The sequence below is a fragment of the Lampetra planeri genome, chromosome 5 (genome assembly GCF_965212315.1).
Source record: "Lampetra planeri chromosome 5, kcLamPlan1.2.h2, whole genome shotgun sequence".
Taxonomy (NCBI): Eukaryota; Metazoa; Chordata; class Hyperoartia; order Petromyzontiformes; family Petromyzontidae; genus Lampetra; species Lampetra planeri.
In genome coordinates, this window is record NC_136111.1 from 16,348,029 (window position 1) to 16,364,786 (window position 16,758).

Consider the following 16,758-nt stretch of genomic DNA (forward strand, 5'->3'; position numbering starts at 1 on the left):
AACGTTGGGTTGCTCGGTCAATGGCCAGAGTCAACGCGGCGTGGTGTATTCCGCAAATATGCCCGACTGTGAGGGCGGGCACAAGCCGGCGTGAGTAGGTTAAACGTTGATCTTTATAAGGGCACCACGGGGTGACCAGCCCCTCCCCACCCAGCCCAACCCCTCCCACCCCCCACCCAGCCCCTCCCCACCCAGCCCCTCCCTGCATGACGGACGGACACAATAATCCCCTGTGGGCTGGTAGAACCAGGTGGGTCCCTACCAGTATAAAGTTTTTCCCACAGTGACTTAACTCGCCGGTCTTCCGGAAGATATCTTCCGTATACGGAAGACCTCTTCTATATACGGAAGATCTCTTCCATGTACGGAATATATCTTCTATATACGGAAGTTCTCTTCTATATACGGAAGTTCTCTTCTATATACAGAAGATTCCTTCCGTATACGGAAGACCTCTTCTATATACGGAAGATCGCTTCTATATACGGAAGATATCTTCCATATACGGACGATCCCTTCCGGATACGGAAGACCTCTTCTATATACGGAAGCAGACCGTTGCCCAACCGAAACAACCCCCCCCCCACCGCCCCAACAGGAAGATCTCTGCCCAAAACGGAAGATTGTTTTCGGTGTTGATCCGCGAGAAGACGGAAGAGTCGACCAACCCCGAGGTGGAACCATGGCGGGCGTGTGGTGGAGACGCGCGCTGGGGCTGCTGGCGGCTGCTCGGGGCAGGCTGCCGCCTCCCGCGGGCTGCTCCCTGGCGCCGAGGCCTCCTCTGCCGTCGCTGCGGCGGGCGCGAGGCGGAGCGGCCCTGTGGGCCCTGGGGGCGCTGGGAGCCGGCACGGTGGAGACGGCGAGGCGAGGCCTCATGACGGGGCCAGAGGCGGACGCGGCTTTGCAGGCGGTGAGGTGGTGGTGGTGGGTGGTGGAGGGGGGTGGGGGGGATGCGCTTTGTAAGTGGACCTAGCCTGGCACAGGGTGGCGATGGCTCCGTCAGTCAGTTAGGGGCGAATGTCGGGGGCCGGCGGTTGTTGGTTGTTGGTGTGGTAATGTGAGCATGGGGGGGGTGAATTTGAAGTGATGGGGGGGGGTGAGTTGTGATGGGGGGGGGATGTGTGATGGGGGGGTGATGTGTGATGAGGGGGTGGTGATGTGTGATGGGGGGGGGGATGTGTGATGGGGGGGGGATGTGTGATGCGGGGGGATGTGTGATGGGGGGGGGGGGATGTGTGATGGGGGGGATCTGTGATGGGGGGGGTGATGTGTGATGGTGGGGGTGATGTGTGATGGGGGGGGGTGATGTGTGATGGGGGGGGATGTGTGATGGGGGGATCTGTGATGGGGGGGTGATGTGTGATGGGGGGGGTGATGTTAATGGGGGGGGGATGTGTGATGGGGGGGGGGGGATGTGTGATGGGGGGGGGGATGTGTGATGGGGGGGGTGATGGGGGGGGGGATGTGTGATGGGGGAGGGATGTGTGATGGGGGAGGGATGTGTGATGGGGGGGGGGGGTGATGTGTGATGGGGGGGGGGGTGATGTGTGATGGGGGGGGGGTGATGTGTGATGGGGGGGTGATGTGTGATGGGGGGGGGGTGATGTGTGATGGGGGGGGTGATGTGTGATGGGGGGGGTGTGATGGGGGGGGTGTGATGGGGGGGGTGTGATGGGGGGGGGGGATGTGTGATGGGGGGGGTGTGATGGGGGGGGGGTGTGTGATGGGGGGGATGTGTGATGGGGGGGGATGTGTGATGGGGGGGGGGGGTGATGTGTGATTGGGGGGGGTGATGTGTGATGGGGGTGGGTGATGTGTGATGGGGGGGGTGATGTGTGATGGGGGGGAGGTGATGTGTGATGGGGGGTGATGTGTGATGGGGTGTAATGTGTGATGGGGGGGGGGGGGATGTTGGATGGGGGGGGATGTGTGATGGGGGGGGTGTGTGATGTGTGATGGGGGGGGTGTGTGATGTGTGATGGGGGGGGTGGTGTGTGATGGGGGTTGATGTGTGATGGGGGGGGGGGTGATGTGTGATGGGGGGTGATGTGTGATGGGGAGGGGTGTGTGTGATGGGAGGGGGGCTGGTGATGTGTGATGGGGGGGTGATGTGTGATGGGGGGGTGATGTGTGATGGGGGGGTGATGTGTGATGGGGGGGGGTGATGTGTGATGGGGGAGGGATGTGTGATGGGGGGGGGGGTGTGATGGGGGGGGGTGATGTGTGATGGGGGGGGTGATGTGTGATGGGGGAGGGATGTGTGATGGGGGGGGGGGTGTGATGGGGGGGGGTGATGTGTGATGGGGGGGGGGTGATGTGTGATGGGGGGGTGATGTGTGATGGGGGGGGGGATGTGTGATGAGGGGGGGGGGGGGTGATGGTGTCCAGCTAGGCTCGGAGCCCAGAGCGCTGTGCGGACCCTGGTTCGAATTCAGGCAAGCCACCTGTGATGAAACCGGATCGTCAAATCTAGGGAGTTGTACGTACGTTGAACTTCTTTCGCACCGTACGTAGCCAATCGTGCTCGTCGAAAGGTGCAGGAACGTATGGTCTCGGACCGTTCACCAACGACTGCACGCACAAAAAAAATCCCGTTACGTTACACTTGGTTATGCACCAAGTACTTTGTTTACATTCCAGCTCTGACGATTAAAATATATGTTTGAACCGTGGTGCGAGGAGCGTGACAAAGCGAGTGTGAAAGTGCTGCGCAGCCCCTTGACTGCGTGATGGACAGAGTAACTTGGTTTTGGATCTCCCAGGCAGCTCTGTAATATCAACTTCCGCAGGCCGCTCTCTGCGAGAGATGAGCACGTGTGTGCTGCCGCTGCTGCATCTCATGCCAACGGCGCAGATGAGCACACAATTGCGTTCAAAAGGGATTCTGCTAACAAAATAAAGCCGAGACGAGGCTTGGGAAATAATCACGCTTCATTTTAATAAACAGAGTCTAAAAATAGAGTTTGTGTTTAAATAACCTATGAGCAAACCGCCCGGAATTAAGCACCAATCTGGTCAGATCTCAGGAGCTTAGCAGAGTTGTCCCTATATGGTGCTTGGATAGACCACCTCCATGATACGTCGAATAGGTGTTATAGTATATTCATCATTGTATAGAATTTTCTATATTTATCATTGAGTATGAATATGATGGCGATTTGAGTGGCAGATTTTGTACCAGAAATGCACCATGTGTGTAAGAAACAAAACTTAACTTGACTTGTCTAAACTCAACTATTTAAACTCCAAACTATATTTTATTTTACCATGTCAGGCACCCTGAGCTATAGAGCTTTTTTCAGAAGCGACCTGGCCACAAATGATAGCTTCACGAAGTGGCTTATCACGTGGAAATTTCTCGCAGCCACACACTCAAAATGCACGTTGATTCTAAATATTGAGGGAAAAGCCGCAGGACCTGGTCAAAAATCCATGCAGCTATCGGGAAAGAGACACGCAAACTCCAAATATACAGTTTAACACGTAGGGTTTCGTGACAAAAAATCATCCATAATCCAGGTTTCCAAATATACAATCGTCAGGGTCTGGATGAAACTCACGACCTCCTGTATACCAGGCGAGGTAGTTAATATCTCATAGGGCAGCAAAATCCATTGTCTATGTTCCCTCCCTTCACTAATCCTACACTGACCAGTGTCGTGACATATACTTGAGTCAAGTAAGACCCTTGACCCACACGGTGTGGGCAGTCATCCAGCAGTTCTGTACATGTTAGAATATTATTCATCTTTAGTAATCTCTGGAGTATAAGATGTAGCCGCTGTATTTTAAAGAAACATTTTTTGGAGGTGCGTCTTATAATCCAGTAGGCGTTTGTGAATGTGACCAGATTTGGGTAAGTTTTTTGGCAGCGGGGGTGGTGGGGCACACGTTTTTCAGTGTGTCTTATTTTCCGGGGCATCTTCTAATCTGGCGAATACGGTAACAGTGGCTAGTGGAGTGAGTGAGCGAGCTGCAGGCATGTTTACTAAACAGAGGTGCCCATAAGCAAGCCCGTTGCGTGCCGAGATGCCGGGTCATAACGCGGAACCCCGGGGCGCATCTGGTTATGGAGTTATTTTTAAAAGTCCCTCCGACCTCTTGTTACAATCATAGCCACGACTTTATGAACGACTCGTGAGTATATCAAGTTCATTGAGGGCATCAAGGTCAGAGTTATTTCTTATTCAAATGAGCATTGAGGCCGGTGCTCATTTCCTGTTTATAGTCTGGAGCCATTGATGGAAATTCCACCTTGCTATGGTGGGCAGTGAGTTAATCCATAAGACAATTACTGTTAATGTCCACCAAAAAGTAGTACTTATATATATATTTTTGGACCCCGGAGGAATGATGGGCTTGAGTCAAGGCCCGACCAGGATATGAATTCGCAACTCTCTCCGATTTACGATCCGCCAGCTCCACCTTCGAGCGGCGTGACAAGCTGTTTGGTCAAGTAGTTGGTGTGCTCACCACTGGACCCTTTACCTCGGGGCGCCATGGTTCACATCCCATTCAGCCGCCCAATGATCTCCCCAAGGCGTTATAATTTATTATCATCAACCAAAGCCAATGACCAAATAATCCCATCCCGTACATATCTCCAAGGTTAAGGAGAGTTGAGCCTGGATAGCGATTGGGTTGGTGACTACCACGCACAAACAGGTTTCCACAGGGCTTATGGGGCTATGTGGTGGACATCATTTGACAGTGCAGCAAATCTATGGTTGTACTGTTCTTTTATGTTCACTAACTCTGTTCCCCGCCTTCACCAACCTGCTCTGACAAGTGCGGTGAAGTATGGTCAAATAACAGTTCCGACCCATAGAGTCTGTGGAGGCTGTCATCCAGCCGTTGATTTATAACAGGTGCTATACGTGTACTCGTGTATGAACCAAAGCATATGGTTTGCAGTAAAGTGCAAGCTGCAAAAAAAACGACTCCTGACTTCTTTTAAAAACACAGACCGTGGTGTTCCACAGCTGTCAAAACACAAATATGACATTTCAAGTTTGTACTTGCAACTAAATTGTATTAATGTCTCTCCGAAAATAACTACGACCTCCCAGGTGTGCATTTAGAGGTGACCATGTGATGGCAGCACAGCAACGGATTCTTCAATCTGTGTGGAGCTTTGAGTGGTTTCACTGTCGTGTACATGGGTTTATTTGGGGTTCTCCGATTTCCTTCCATATGAAGCCAATCGCTCGTTATCGGAGTTGAGCAAACATCCCATTTGCAGGGACCTTACTGAAAAAGAATTGGTAGGATTCAGTGAGGTTGTCATGGGAATTACCGTATTCTCTAGCTTATTAGACAATCTCCTGATTATAATACAGACCAGTGTTCTTCATTGCAAGGCCCGCGGTCCACTTGCAGCCCCTGGTGGCCTTTAGTGCGGCCCCTGACGTGTGGCCCCCGACAATACACAAATGTGGAAACACCCCCATCATCTCGATTTAAAGCTTTCGTCACTGTAGGGATTCATCTTCTTGGTTTTTTCGGTAAAGTCATGTAGAAGGGAAATAATAAAATAAATAAAATAAAACATTATATTAATAATAAAAAATAAAACATAATAAAATATGTTTTATTTTTATTATTTTATTATTTCCCTTCTACGTGACTTTACCGAAAGAACCAAGAAGATGAACCCCTATCATCGTGCTGTCAAACCCAATGGTTTCAAATCTGTGGCGGCCCTCACACGTCTTATCGGCGGAAGTGCCCCCCCCCCTTTGAACATTAATGAAGAACACTGATACAGGCAGAAGATATTCCAGTAGAACAATTAATGTTGCTGCAGTGCACTCTGATGACGTAGTTCGGCAGCAGTCTACAACATCTGTTGTTTGTATTAATTTTGGTTACCCATCCAAGCACTATCCTCACTCAACCCCGCTTAATGTCTTTAGATTAAAGATTTAGTGAACGTTATGGCGGGACCCCGGGGTCCCATAAGCCCCCGGCTCTCACGTAAACATTATATTATAATGTAAACAAAAACTTTGCTCTTTTTCACCAATGGGTTTGAAGGATGGTGGCAAGTGTTGTCTTGTTAAACTATGCCGCCTTTAAAACTGAGAAACTTCTTACCTGCAGTACCTATATTTAAATACACTGTCGAAAAAACAATTTACACTCCTCTGTCAATCATCGTGTTTCTCAGTATGGATTTGTGAACACACTTTGTAAACGGTACATAAAATAGCACGCGTTTTCAATGCGCTGTTTAATATTGTAACAAGCGTTTATACCAATGTCACTCTACAGAGTAGTGGGTCGCCGCTCCTCTTATCCGCATTGATACGAGCGGTATGTGGGGACTATGGCTTAACCGCAAAAAAATACCTATCTGAACAGATGCATACGGACAAGAGAAGTATTATCAAACAGGAGGAATTGATGGTGCAACGCATCTCATCTGTTAAATATCTGCAGGTAATAGGATTGTCATCGATTGATCCTGGCTGCAGACATTGGTAGGTCACAAATAATAATGAAGATAAGAGAGCAGTTTCACTGTATTGTGCATACCGTGGTGACAAATAAAGGACCTAAGTCGTGTCGGCAGTTTGAGCAGCTTTGGATAAGACTTGTGATCCTGCCCATACCCGAGCATGGAGTGCATTCGCTTGTTCAGCTCTTCTGCGCATTTGTCCTCGCTGCTGCGCTTGGACACAACACGACAACAGAATGATCCGCACCAGGTGGGTCGCGGCGTTCATGTGCGCAGTGGGACGGAGTCGCCAAAAATAAATACGTTAATTACGATTTTGACTTCCGTCTATTCAGGACTCCGGGGTTCCGCCACAATGTTCAAGTGTGACCAATGTTAAAATGTGTGCTCAACCTTTCCATTGCCACCTTAGGCGCTCATAAAACACACCTGCTTACTCCTGCAGGAGCACATCAGATGTGCCCGGCACACTTGTTGGTTTGTGCACATACACACACACACCCACGCGTACACGCACACAGGTGCGTGTGTTGGGCACTGGGCCTAAGAGCCAGGAATCCCAGGCACGGACCCCCTCAACTGCCTCCCCCCTCCACCAAATTCGGGGGGTAACCCTGCATTCCTCTAGTTTTGATCGGGAGGGGGTAAGTGTGTGCGTATGTGTGTGTGTTAGTATGTCTTTGGGGAGCAGTGGTTTGCACGCTGCACTTCGAACCTGGTGATCACAGTTTTATCCCTGGCTGTGGACAAGTGACAAATATTTAAACCAGTCCCAGGCCTCATGTAGGTCGACTCAGCATCACATGAGTACTTGCTGCAGTATGTAAACATCAGTACTCGAGAAACAAAGGCACCACGCACAGTGCCGGCCACGTTGTGCTCTCGTGTGCCGTGTCGGCGGTAATAGGTGCTCATTAACTGCACTCTTCTCAACAGTCGGTATGGCTAGAGGGAGATATTTGTAACTATGTGTGTCTATGGGGAGTGGTGGTGCAGTGATTAGGGCACTGCACTGCGATGCTTCAGTTCAATTTCCAGCCATGTTCAAGATCGGTAGCACATGCTATCTGAAAGAATCTCAGGCCTCACCTAGATTGACTTGGCTTTCAAGTGTACCTGCCTAGGGCCAATTTCTTACGGAACGGATCAAGCCTATAAACATTGGGTAGTTTATAGGCAAGCAAACCTGGCTCTTTTGATGAGACACAGAATGTCAAACCCGACCTAGAGTTTGCTTGTGTTGAACCAATGCTACTGATCTGATGGAGTCCCAGAAGGCCATTTGGAAGGTGGGTTGTGAAAAAAGGTTATTTTTATCGGGAGAGAAAATTACAGTGGAGGAGGCATTTATTTTGTGCATCATTATAAGCACTGGGGAGACAAAGGTGACCGGCGGTGGTGCTCACCACACGACCAACTCGTCCATAGTGCTGATCTTAACAGGTGCTCGCTAACAGCACTTTCGTTTGTTGTGAACACATGCCAGTGTGTGTTTTGGGGTGTTTGCAATAAATTGTCACCATTCGTGGTCATTTAAAAATCAGGTTAATGTTGCCTTGTTTTTCATGATCTTCAATACAGTAGCTTGTATGGCTTCGTATTTTGCTGTCATATCTCATGAGTTTTTTTTGCTCCGTTAGTCCAAATTTAACACTTGCGTTTAAATTGCACAAGTCACTTAATTTAACGCACGTATGCAAGAATCGTTTTCAACCGAATAATCGATTCGCGATGTTAAATGCCAAATAGCGACCTCACCACTCCGTTGCCACGCGATCTTGGTTACATTTTTGGCCACACGTCAGAAGTGACAGATGGCATCATCAGTGCTGTAGGGACTGGAAGGCAGGTAACCATCACCATCATCCCCTCATTTACAGTGCTCGCCTGCATAGGTGCTTGCAAACATCACTCTTCCTGAATAAGTTTCTCCTGACTCATGGGAATCTGCGTGTTCATGAAGGTGTGTGTGTGTGGGGGCATGTGTCTTTGCAGTTTGTGATTGTATTGGCTTTTTTTGGACGCTATTACAGTATGCGTATATTTTTTTAATGTCGTACGTTTATGTGACTTTGACCAGAACACCCTGAATGTGCCCAATCTCATCCGATCTCTGAAAATAAGCAAGGTTTGAGCCTAGCTAGTACTTGAATGTGAGGCTGCCTGGGAATTGCTTGATGTCATGGGCTTAGGCTGCAGTTTGGCAAGGCAATCGCAGTACAGCAATGGATATCGTGGATCCGTTAGTGCGCAGCTCTGATTGGTGACCCCCTCCCTCCCATGTGCAATTGGCACGGTTGGCAATGTACGGTGTGAAAGAGGTTCAACAGACATACGTTCTCTGGCAGTCCGTGGGCCAGAGCAAATATCGGCGCCACCTGAGGTAGCAAAGCTTTCATCGTGCCAATTTATGTACGCGGCTAATCCGGGTGAATTTCTTAATAACCCATGAATTTCAAGTGGTTATCACAATTCACTGTTCTTGGCCACATTAAGAAATTGTAACCATCAGATTTATACTATGTGAAGCGGTACCAACTCTCTGATCTGGGCTCATGGACTAAGTATAGGTTCTGTGGTTTCCTTCCCACATGCCAAACACTCATCAATAGTATTGGCCAACCAGCCTGATGCAAGGACCCTCTTGAGAAAAAAGTGTTAAGATTCAGTGAGTTCTTCCTAGGTAGAGGGCATTGGTATCATTTAGAATAGACGCACGTATATGGACGCGGAAAAACTTGAGGAGGCCTGGGGGACACTGCACCCTGTTTCATATAGTTCTCACGTGCCTACATATACACACACAAAGACAAAGATCTCCGTATAACCTTACAGACTTTTGGCGCAGGTGCTGTTAGCGAGCACCTCTGAAGACCGGCACGGCACACGAGAGGGTGGGTGGCAAAAACCACGCACGTGTCGATATTTACACACCGCACCAGGTACTTATTTGAGGCTGAGTTGACCGAGTGGAGGCCCAGGACCAGTTGAGATAATCACCACTGGTGTTGGCCGTGAACGGGAATAGAACTCGCGTCGCCAGGTTCATAGCGCGGCACGCTAACAGCACCTCCACCGCTCCCCACAGACACACGTGTGCACACACATACATACACACGTACACACATTCTCACAGACGGATTGCATGTGTCTTCTGACATGGGTTGCGTGCGTCTACTTTATTTATTAAATTCTAAAATTTCAACTATTTAAAGTTTGCGATGGGCCGGCCAAAAACATTCCCTTCAATGTAACGTGCGTGCATACACGCAGACTTACACAGACACGCAGACACGCTCACTTGAGTAACACTTGTAACACACGCACGTACTCATACGTACACAGGCACAAAGCTCCCCCCGCCCCCGTTCGGCCTTTTGACCGAAGTGGCTGGTGGTGTTAGTGAGCACCTATTAAAACGATGCAGTGTGACCAGCGACACCGCCAGCTGCCTTTGTCTCCCCCATTGCTAAACACAACACCCCTGCACCAGGTAACAACTGTAGGTTGTGTCACTCGAGGAGAGTTCCGGGCAAGGTTAAGAAACGGAATGGTCACCGGTGAATCGTGACCAAGGGGAAACCACTACAGAGCAACCTAGCAACACATGTACACAGACAAAGATCCCCCGTATAGCCTTAACATACTGTTCGCGCAAATGCTGTTAGCGAGCAAGCACCTATGAAGGCCGGCACTGCACACGAGGGGGTGGGTGGCCAACACCACGCGGCCTTTGTCTCCCCAGTGGTGATTTTTGCACACTGCACCAAGTACTCATCTTCAGCTGAGTCGATCTAGATGAGGCCCGTATACGGTTCCGATAATCGTCACTGGCGTTGGCCGTGAGCGGGAATCGAACTTGGTTCGTCAGGTTCATAACGCAGCGCGCTAATCGCTACACGACCGCTCCCCATGTACACACACACGCACATGCACACGAATGGACTTTGCTACACATATGCATGTATCCACATTGTTCACCTACGTATGTATATGTATACATCTACAGACTTTATATTGATGTGGCACATGAGGGGGCAGCATGGCCAGTGCCATGCCCGGCAGCCTTTGTCTCCCCAGTACTGATAATGACACACAACGCATGGGCTACTCGACCTCGGTGAGGCCCAGGACTGGTTCTGATGTCACCACTGATGTTTGCCGTGGCCGGGAATCGAACTTGACTTGCTGGGTTCGTAGCGTTAACCGCAACATCTCCGCTCCCCACACACACTGATGCACACGTGGCACATATCCATGCACACACCTTGAGGTTAACGGAATGCTCACTCCTGCCTAACGCATTCGTGTGTAGTTTATGAATCATGCCGCAGCATGGTGTCTTATCTTATTTTACCCATGAATACTTGTTTTCAAGTTGAATATTTAACATTTTTTAAACAATTTTTTCTTGGCTGCGGGGACGTCACGCGAGCGCGTGCGCACGCACACACAGATAACACAGGTACGCAGCTACAGGTGAATTTACTCACTGACACACACGGGGACAAAGATCCGTGCTGTTGGTGAGCGCCCATTAAGGCGAGGGGGTTCAGCGGTCAGAGCAAGTGGCTCGCAATTGGTAGGTTGTGATTTGAAATGTTTGTTGGTGGGTGGTTGACTCAGCCCATTCCCCCCCCTCTCCCAGGTCCGATAAAATGAGTACCACTTTTTGGGGAAGTCCACAGTGCAAGTTCTATGGAAATGATGTACTTGTGCCATTTGTACTTTTTTTCTGATCCACCCCTACTGGATATTTGTGAAAAAGAGCTTCATGGCTCATTGGATTCCTCCAGTCTCAATAAAGATTCTGATTCTGGATAGATTCGCCCCTGCCGTAGGAACGAGGAATTCCCACCACCGACTCATTTGACCTTCAACTTTTGTTAAGGCGAGAACCGTATTGAAGAAGGTGGTGTGGCCAGCACCATGGCCAGTCGCCTTTGTCTCCCCAGCACTGATGTTCACACACCACACCAGCTACTCGTTAAAGGCTGAGTCGACCTAGGGGAGGCCCAGCTGGACCGCTTCAGATAATCGTCACCCATGTTGGCCTCGAGCGCGAATTAATCTTGTCGTCGGGGTTTGTCGTGCAGTGTGCCAACCGCTGAGCCACCACTCCCCACACAAACAGGTACACACACGCACAGTACACACGCATCGGGCACGCTCGCCGTTACATGCTTGTGAATGCCAACGCGCACGCACGTAAAGTTTTCATGGAATTTGTCGGCGGCAAAGAAAAAAAAAGTTTCCCAAATAAAAGACAATCGAGTGAAATTGAATTAAAGTTGAAACGCAGCTCCACATAAAGGGCGGCATGTGGAACGCGCACGCGGGTGTGTGCATAAGTATGCGTGCGTGCGTGCGAGAGAGAGAGAGGGAGGGAGCGAATGCCATGGTGACCGCCTGGCCCACAGACGCTTACACCGGCCCATGGCTCGCACTTCAAACTCACGCACGCCTCGCACCAAGTGCACCCGCCGACTCGCTCGCCGTCCTTGGGATCACATCCCATGCTCACGGTTGAACACTGACGCTTGGCTCGTACACTCACAAATTGCTAACATCTGCCTTTGACTGACACATGCTCGCTGTCACATCACTTGCGCCTTGCTCTGACTGACATATTTACGAACGCCTTGCACCGCCAGGAGGTTGTAAACCGATTCATTAGTGAGGGCCGATCGGACCTGTAGTTAACTTTGCCACATCTGATTCGGTGATAAAGCGAAAAGTAATTCGGGGGCAACCTATGTTTACAGATTTCTCCAGCTTGAAAATTATTCCCCTCTAGAACCGGTTTCGTGCGGCTAATATGACTACGGCGACGTGTAAATATAATTTGCGAGCCGTTTTGAACATGGTAGGGCTCATGACGATTAATTTGCTTTTTTTATCGTACCCGTATCGCCCCAATAAAAAAGGGGCAATGTCGTTTCGTCATGTGTCTGAGTGGGTTTGGTTTTAACCTCCCGGGTAAATCGAGGAGAATGGCTCGCATGTGGTCGTGGACCGTGCGCGGTGAAGTGGTGGTAGGCCCTGTATGCCCCCTTGTGCTCACGCCGTTCAAAATGTCACGATCGTTGATGCACAGCTGACACTTGGGAGAAGTGAAATCTGCTTTTCGCAGTGCTAAGAAAAGAAAAAAAGTTAACACCTGCTGGACCAGATGGAGTAACTGTGGACATCATCAAAGAAGCGGGGACCAGCTGTTGGAACAAAATTAGCGCGACCTATTTACTAAACGCTTGCGTAAAAATGAAATGCCTCAATCAAGGAACGATGTCTCAATCATTAGCTTCGCATGTGTGTCTAATAATGGTGTAATAATAACACTTGTAATTATTAATTATTGCACACATACCAAATCAGACGTATGTATGTTGAACTTCTAAGTATGAATGAATGTATATACACTGCACGTACGTATATACAATATGTGAGGAGTGAGTGTGGGGCACTTTGGAATGTGTTGGATTCACCGTAGCGCCGCTCTGATTAATGCGTTGAGGGAGGAGGAAGAGGCGAGCGTGCGTGCGTCTCTCCCCCCAAAACCACTTCTCGCCGCACTCCCTCCAAGTCTTTAGAGTCCTGGTTGGCGGAATCGCGGTGGAGACGGCTCACAATCAAAAATGTTTGTGCGTTCAAATCCAGCTCCGGGGAAATCTGAGGCCGTCATTTCACTCGAGTCGAGGAAATTAGCACTGCATTTTTGAGACCTACCGGTAGGGGTTTCCTCCCCTCCACCTCTCCCCTACAGTTGGACTCACCACACCATAGGAATTGTGGGATTTATCACCACTTCGTAATTTACGAACTGCTCGCCTGAGCGTCGAGAGGCAACAAGCCCAATTCACGCGCTGTTGACGAAACTTTTAATCTTTTGTCCGATTTTTTTTGCCAAAAATGCGTCCCATGTTTCCCCCGTCACCAAGGGCGCAGCAAATCGCCAGCACAACGTGTTCGCGACGTTTCGCCCTTGTTGTCATCATTGGCCATGCTCTATCCGCTGCTGGATGAAGGCCTCCCCAAGCCGTCTCTCATGATCTTGCCTTGCATATAAAGACAAAGATTCCCTGTATAGCCCAAACAGAATGTTGGGGCAAGCAAGTGCTGTTTGCGAGCACCTATGAAGGCCGGAAACAGCACACCAGGGGGTGGGTGGCCAGCACCACACCCAGCCGCATTTGTCTCCCCAGTGGCGATGTTTTCACATCACACTAGGTACTCATTTGAGGCTGAGTCGACCTAGGGGAGACCCGGGATCGGTTCAGATCATTGTCACTGGTCTTGGCCGCGAGCGGGAATCGAACTCACGTCGCCGGGTTCATAGCACAGTGCGCTAACCGCTGCACCACCGCTCCCCACCGTGCACACAGTCCACATTGGCACCTGTACACGAGCTGATCTCGTCCCTTCCACTCTGACTGCACCATCTCTCGGGGCACGTTCCTTCCTTTGGCTGCCATTCCATCGTTAGTCTCGACCTCCGGCCATCGTCCCGGCGAGCAAGGTGCCCCTGCCAGAGGTCGCAAACGGGTTTTGATTCATTACCCGTACCCGTACCCGGCCGCACCAGGGTCGCAAATGGATACCCGTACCCTGCCGGGTAAGGGGACCCGTACGCTACCCGTACGCTACCCGAAATGAGTGACAAACGGTTACTCACCAGTGACTTACGGCCTACCCGTACCCGTACCCGGCCGCACCAGGGTCGCAAACGGGTACCCGTACCCGTACCTAGCCGGGTACGGGTAGCCAGGTATCGGGTAGGGTACGGGTATCGGGTACCCGGTTGCGACCTCTGGCCCCTGCCCAAGTCCACCCACTTAGTTTTTTTAGCAAGTCCGTGTGAGCCCTCGAACTTGCGTATGTTCGTTCATCCAAGCGTTCCTGATCCTGCATCTCGGTATAATTTCAAGCGTGCACTTCTCCGTGCTTCTTGGCACACTTTTCAATCTTTTTTCATTTGCTTTATCATCTGACCGTGTTTGACCGTGACCATATTTCTTTTTTATTTTACCAGGCAAAGCCCACTGAGATATATAGTTCATTTTCAGAAACGTCCTGGCAACAAATGATAGCTCAACGAAGTGGCTTGTCACGTGGACATTTTTTGCAACCAAATAGTCTAAACTCATGTTGATTCTAAATGTGGAGGGAAAAACCAGAGGACCCGGAGAAAACCCCACGTGACCATTGGGAGAACATGCAAACTCTAAATATACAGGCGTCGGGGTCGGGATCGAACCCACGGACCTCCTGTATACCAGGCGAGGGAGTTAACATCTCGCCACCGTGGCTGCCCCATTGTGATTGTGGTTACCCCATTGTGGTTGTGGTTATGTGTTGATGGTTCCTGTAGCTAACGCAGTTGTGTGGTTGTGCAGCATGGGCTGGTGGCGTCGGCCCCCGTGAGTGTGGGCCCCTCTCCGCCCGAGATGCGCTTCTTGGAGTTTGCTTCACTGCAGCTGGGGGAGCAGATGTACATGACCCCCCTGGACTTCCTCGACTCGGTGACCTCCGACACAGCCAGTGAGCCGCCACCACCACAAGCACCACCACAAGCACCACAGCCAAAACCACCACCACAACCAAAATCACCACCGCAGCCAAAACCACCGCAGCCAAAACCACCACAGCCAAAACCACCACAGCCATCACAACCACTACAACCACAACCTCCACCACAGCCAAAACCACCACAACCATAACAATCGCGACCACCATAACTACCACCACAGCCAAAACCACAGCCACAACCACCACCACAAGCACCATAGCCACAACCACTGCCACAACTACAACTGAGCACCATCAGTATCTTTAGATGCGGTCACATTTAAATGCTTCATAAATACAAATGTAGTTGTAAAAAACAAAATAGTACATATTCCTGGGATTATAAGATGCCTTTTTCTGCTGTATTTTAAAGTAAAAGTTAGGGGTGCCTTTTACAACCCAGCAGGTGCGTGCGTGTAACTTTTTATTAACACCGGGCACAAGTTTGGGGTCCATATTATTCTCTGGAGTGTCCGTAGAACACGGTAACACCCCCAATAACCACCACAAACACCACAAGCCCAAGGCTGGTAGTGCTGGGCCAGCGGTGGGTGGTTGTGAATAGTGGATGGCGATGTCGTGTATAGCGTGTGAGAGCGACGTGGGATGGGCAGTAGTTCAAGGCAGATAGATGGTCGTGTGGGATGGGCGATGGGTGGGCGTGGGGGGTTGCTGATGATTGATAGCTCATGGCAGGTGGTAGTTTGGGGTGCTTGGAGTGTGGTAGTGTGGAGTGGGTGGTAGTTCAGGGTGGGTGACAGGCTAGAAGTGTGGGATGAGTGGTGATTGGGGTGGGAGGGGACGAGTGGTAGTGCTGGGCAGGTGGTAGTGTGAGATGGGTGCGTGTGTGGGATGGGCGACGTATGTATGGCAGTGTTGGGTGGGCGGATGGGAGTGTTGGGTGAGCGGTCGATGAGGGTGGCTGATGGGTGGTAGTGCGGGGAGGGTAGTAATGCGAGAAGGGTGCTTCTGTGGGGAGGGTGGTAGTGCATGGAGGTTGATAGTGCGGGGATGTTGGGAGTGCGGGGAGGGCGGTAGTGCGGGGAGGGTGCTGGGCCCCGTGCCGCTCGTTAGCGCCTCGAGGCTGCGTGGTAACGGGCCGCGGATGCCACATTGCAGTCCTGGGCGGTACGTTACCACGGAGACACAACGACAAACAGCCTGGGTAAAGGTCGCTCCCCCGCCCAGCACCTGACCATCTCCTCTCTACTCTCTCATCTCTCCGTGCGCTCTCTCGTCTCACCCTCCATGCTCTCTCCCCCCCCACCCTCGTGCCTCTCTCCATTCTCTCACGCTCACACTCTGTGTCCTCTATCCTCCATCCTTGTCGCCCTCTCATTGTAATTTCTCTTCCCTCCTTTCCCACTTTTCTTCGCTGCTCTATCCGTCTCCTCTCCCTGACTCTTCGCTGCCATTGTCTCCTCCCTTTCTTTTCCTTCACTTTGTCTCTACCCTCCCGTCTTAAATTCATTCACTCTTCCTCTCTCCCTTCCTCTCCCTCGGCCGCCTTCCTCTGCTGCCTCTCTCTATCTCTCTTCATTTCTTCTGTCCCTCCACCCTGCCTCTCCTTTTTTAACCATCTCCCAAGATCCTCCATCAACTCGCCACTCACTGCCTGCCTCTCTTCTGTCATCTCTCTTTTTTTTATCTTGCTCTACTCCCCTCCGCACACACTCCACTCCGGCAAACCAAAGCTTTCTGTCGAAGCCCTCCGTTAACTTTCACTTCGTGGG

At 50.7% G+C, this 16,758-nt stretch overlaps 1 protein-coding gene across 1 annotated transcript in view; it reads left to right on the top strand.

Annotated features, from left to right (window-relative positions):
- Positions 1-516: 516 nt before the first annotated feature.
- Positions 517-16,758, top strand: part of LOC144719020 (calcium uptake protein 3, mitochondrial-like) — a 32,763-nt gene continuing 16,521 nt past the window's right edge. Inside the window, exons 1-2 of the mRNA XM_078594737.1 lie at positions 517-910; positions 14,854-14,998. Coding sequence (XP_078450863.1) covers positions 683-910; positions 14,854-14,998 — 373 coding nt within the window. The 5' untranslated portion in view covers positions 517-682. The remainder of the gene's footprint in view (positions 911-14,853; positions 14,999-16,758) is intronic.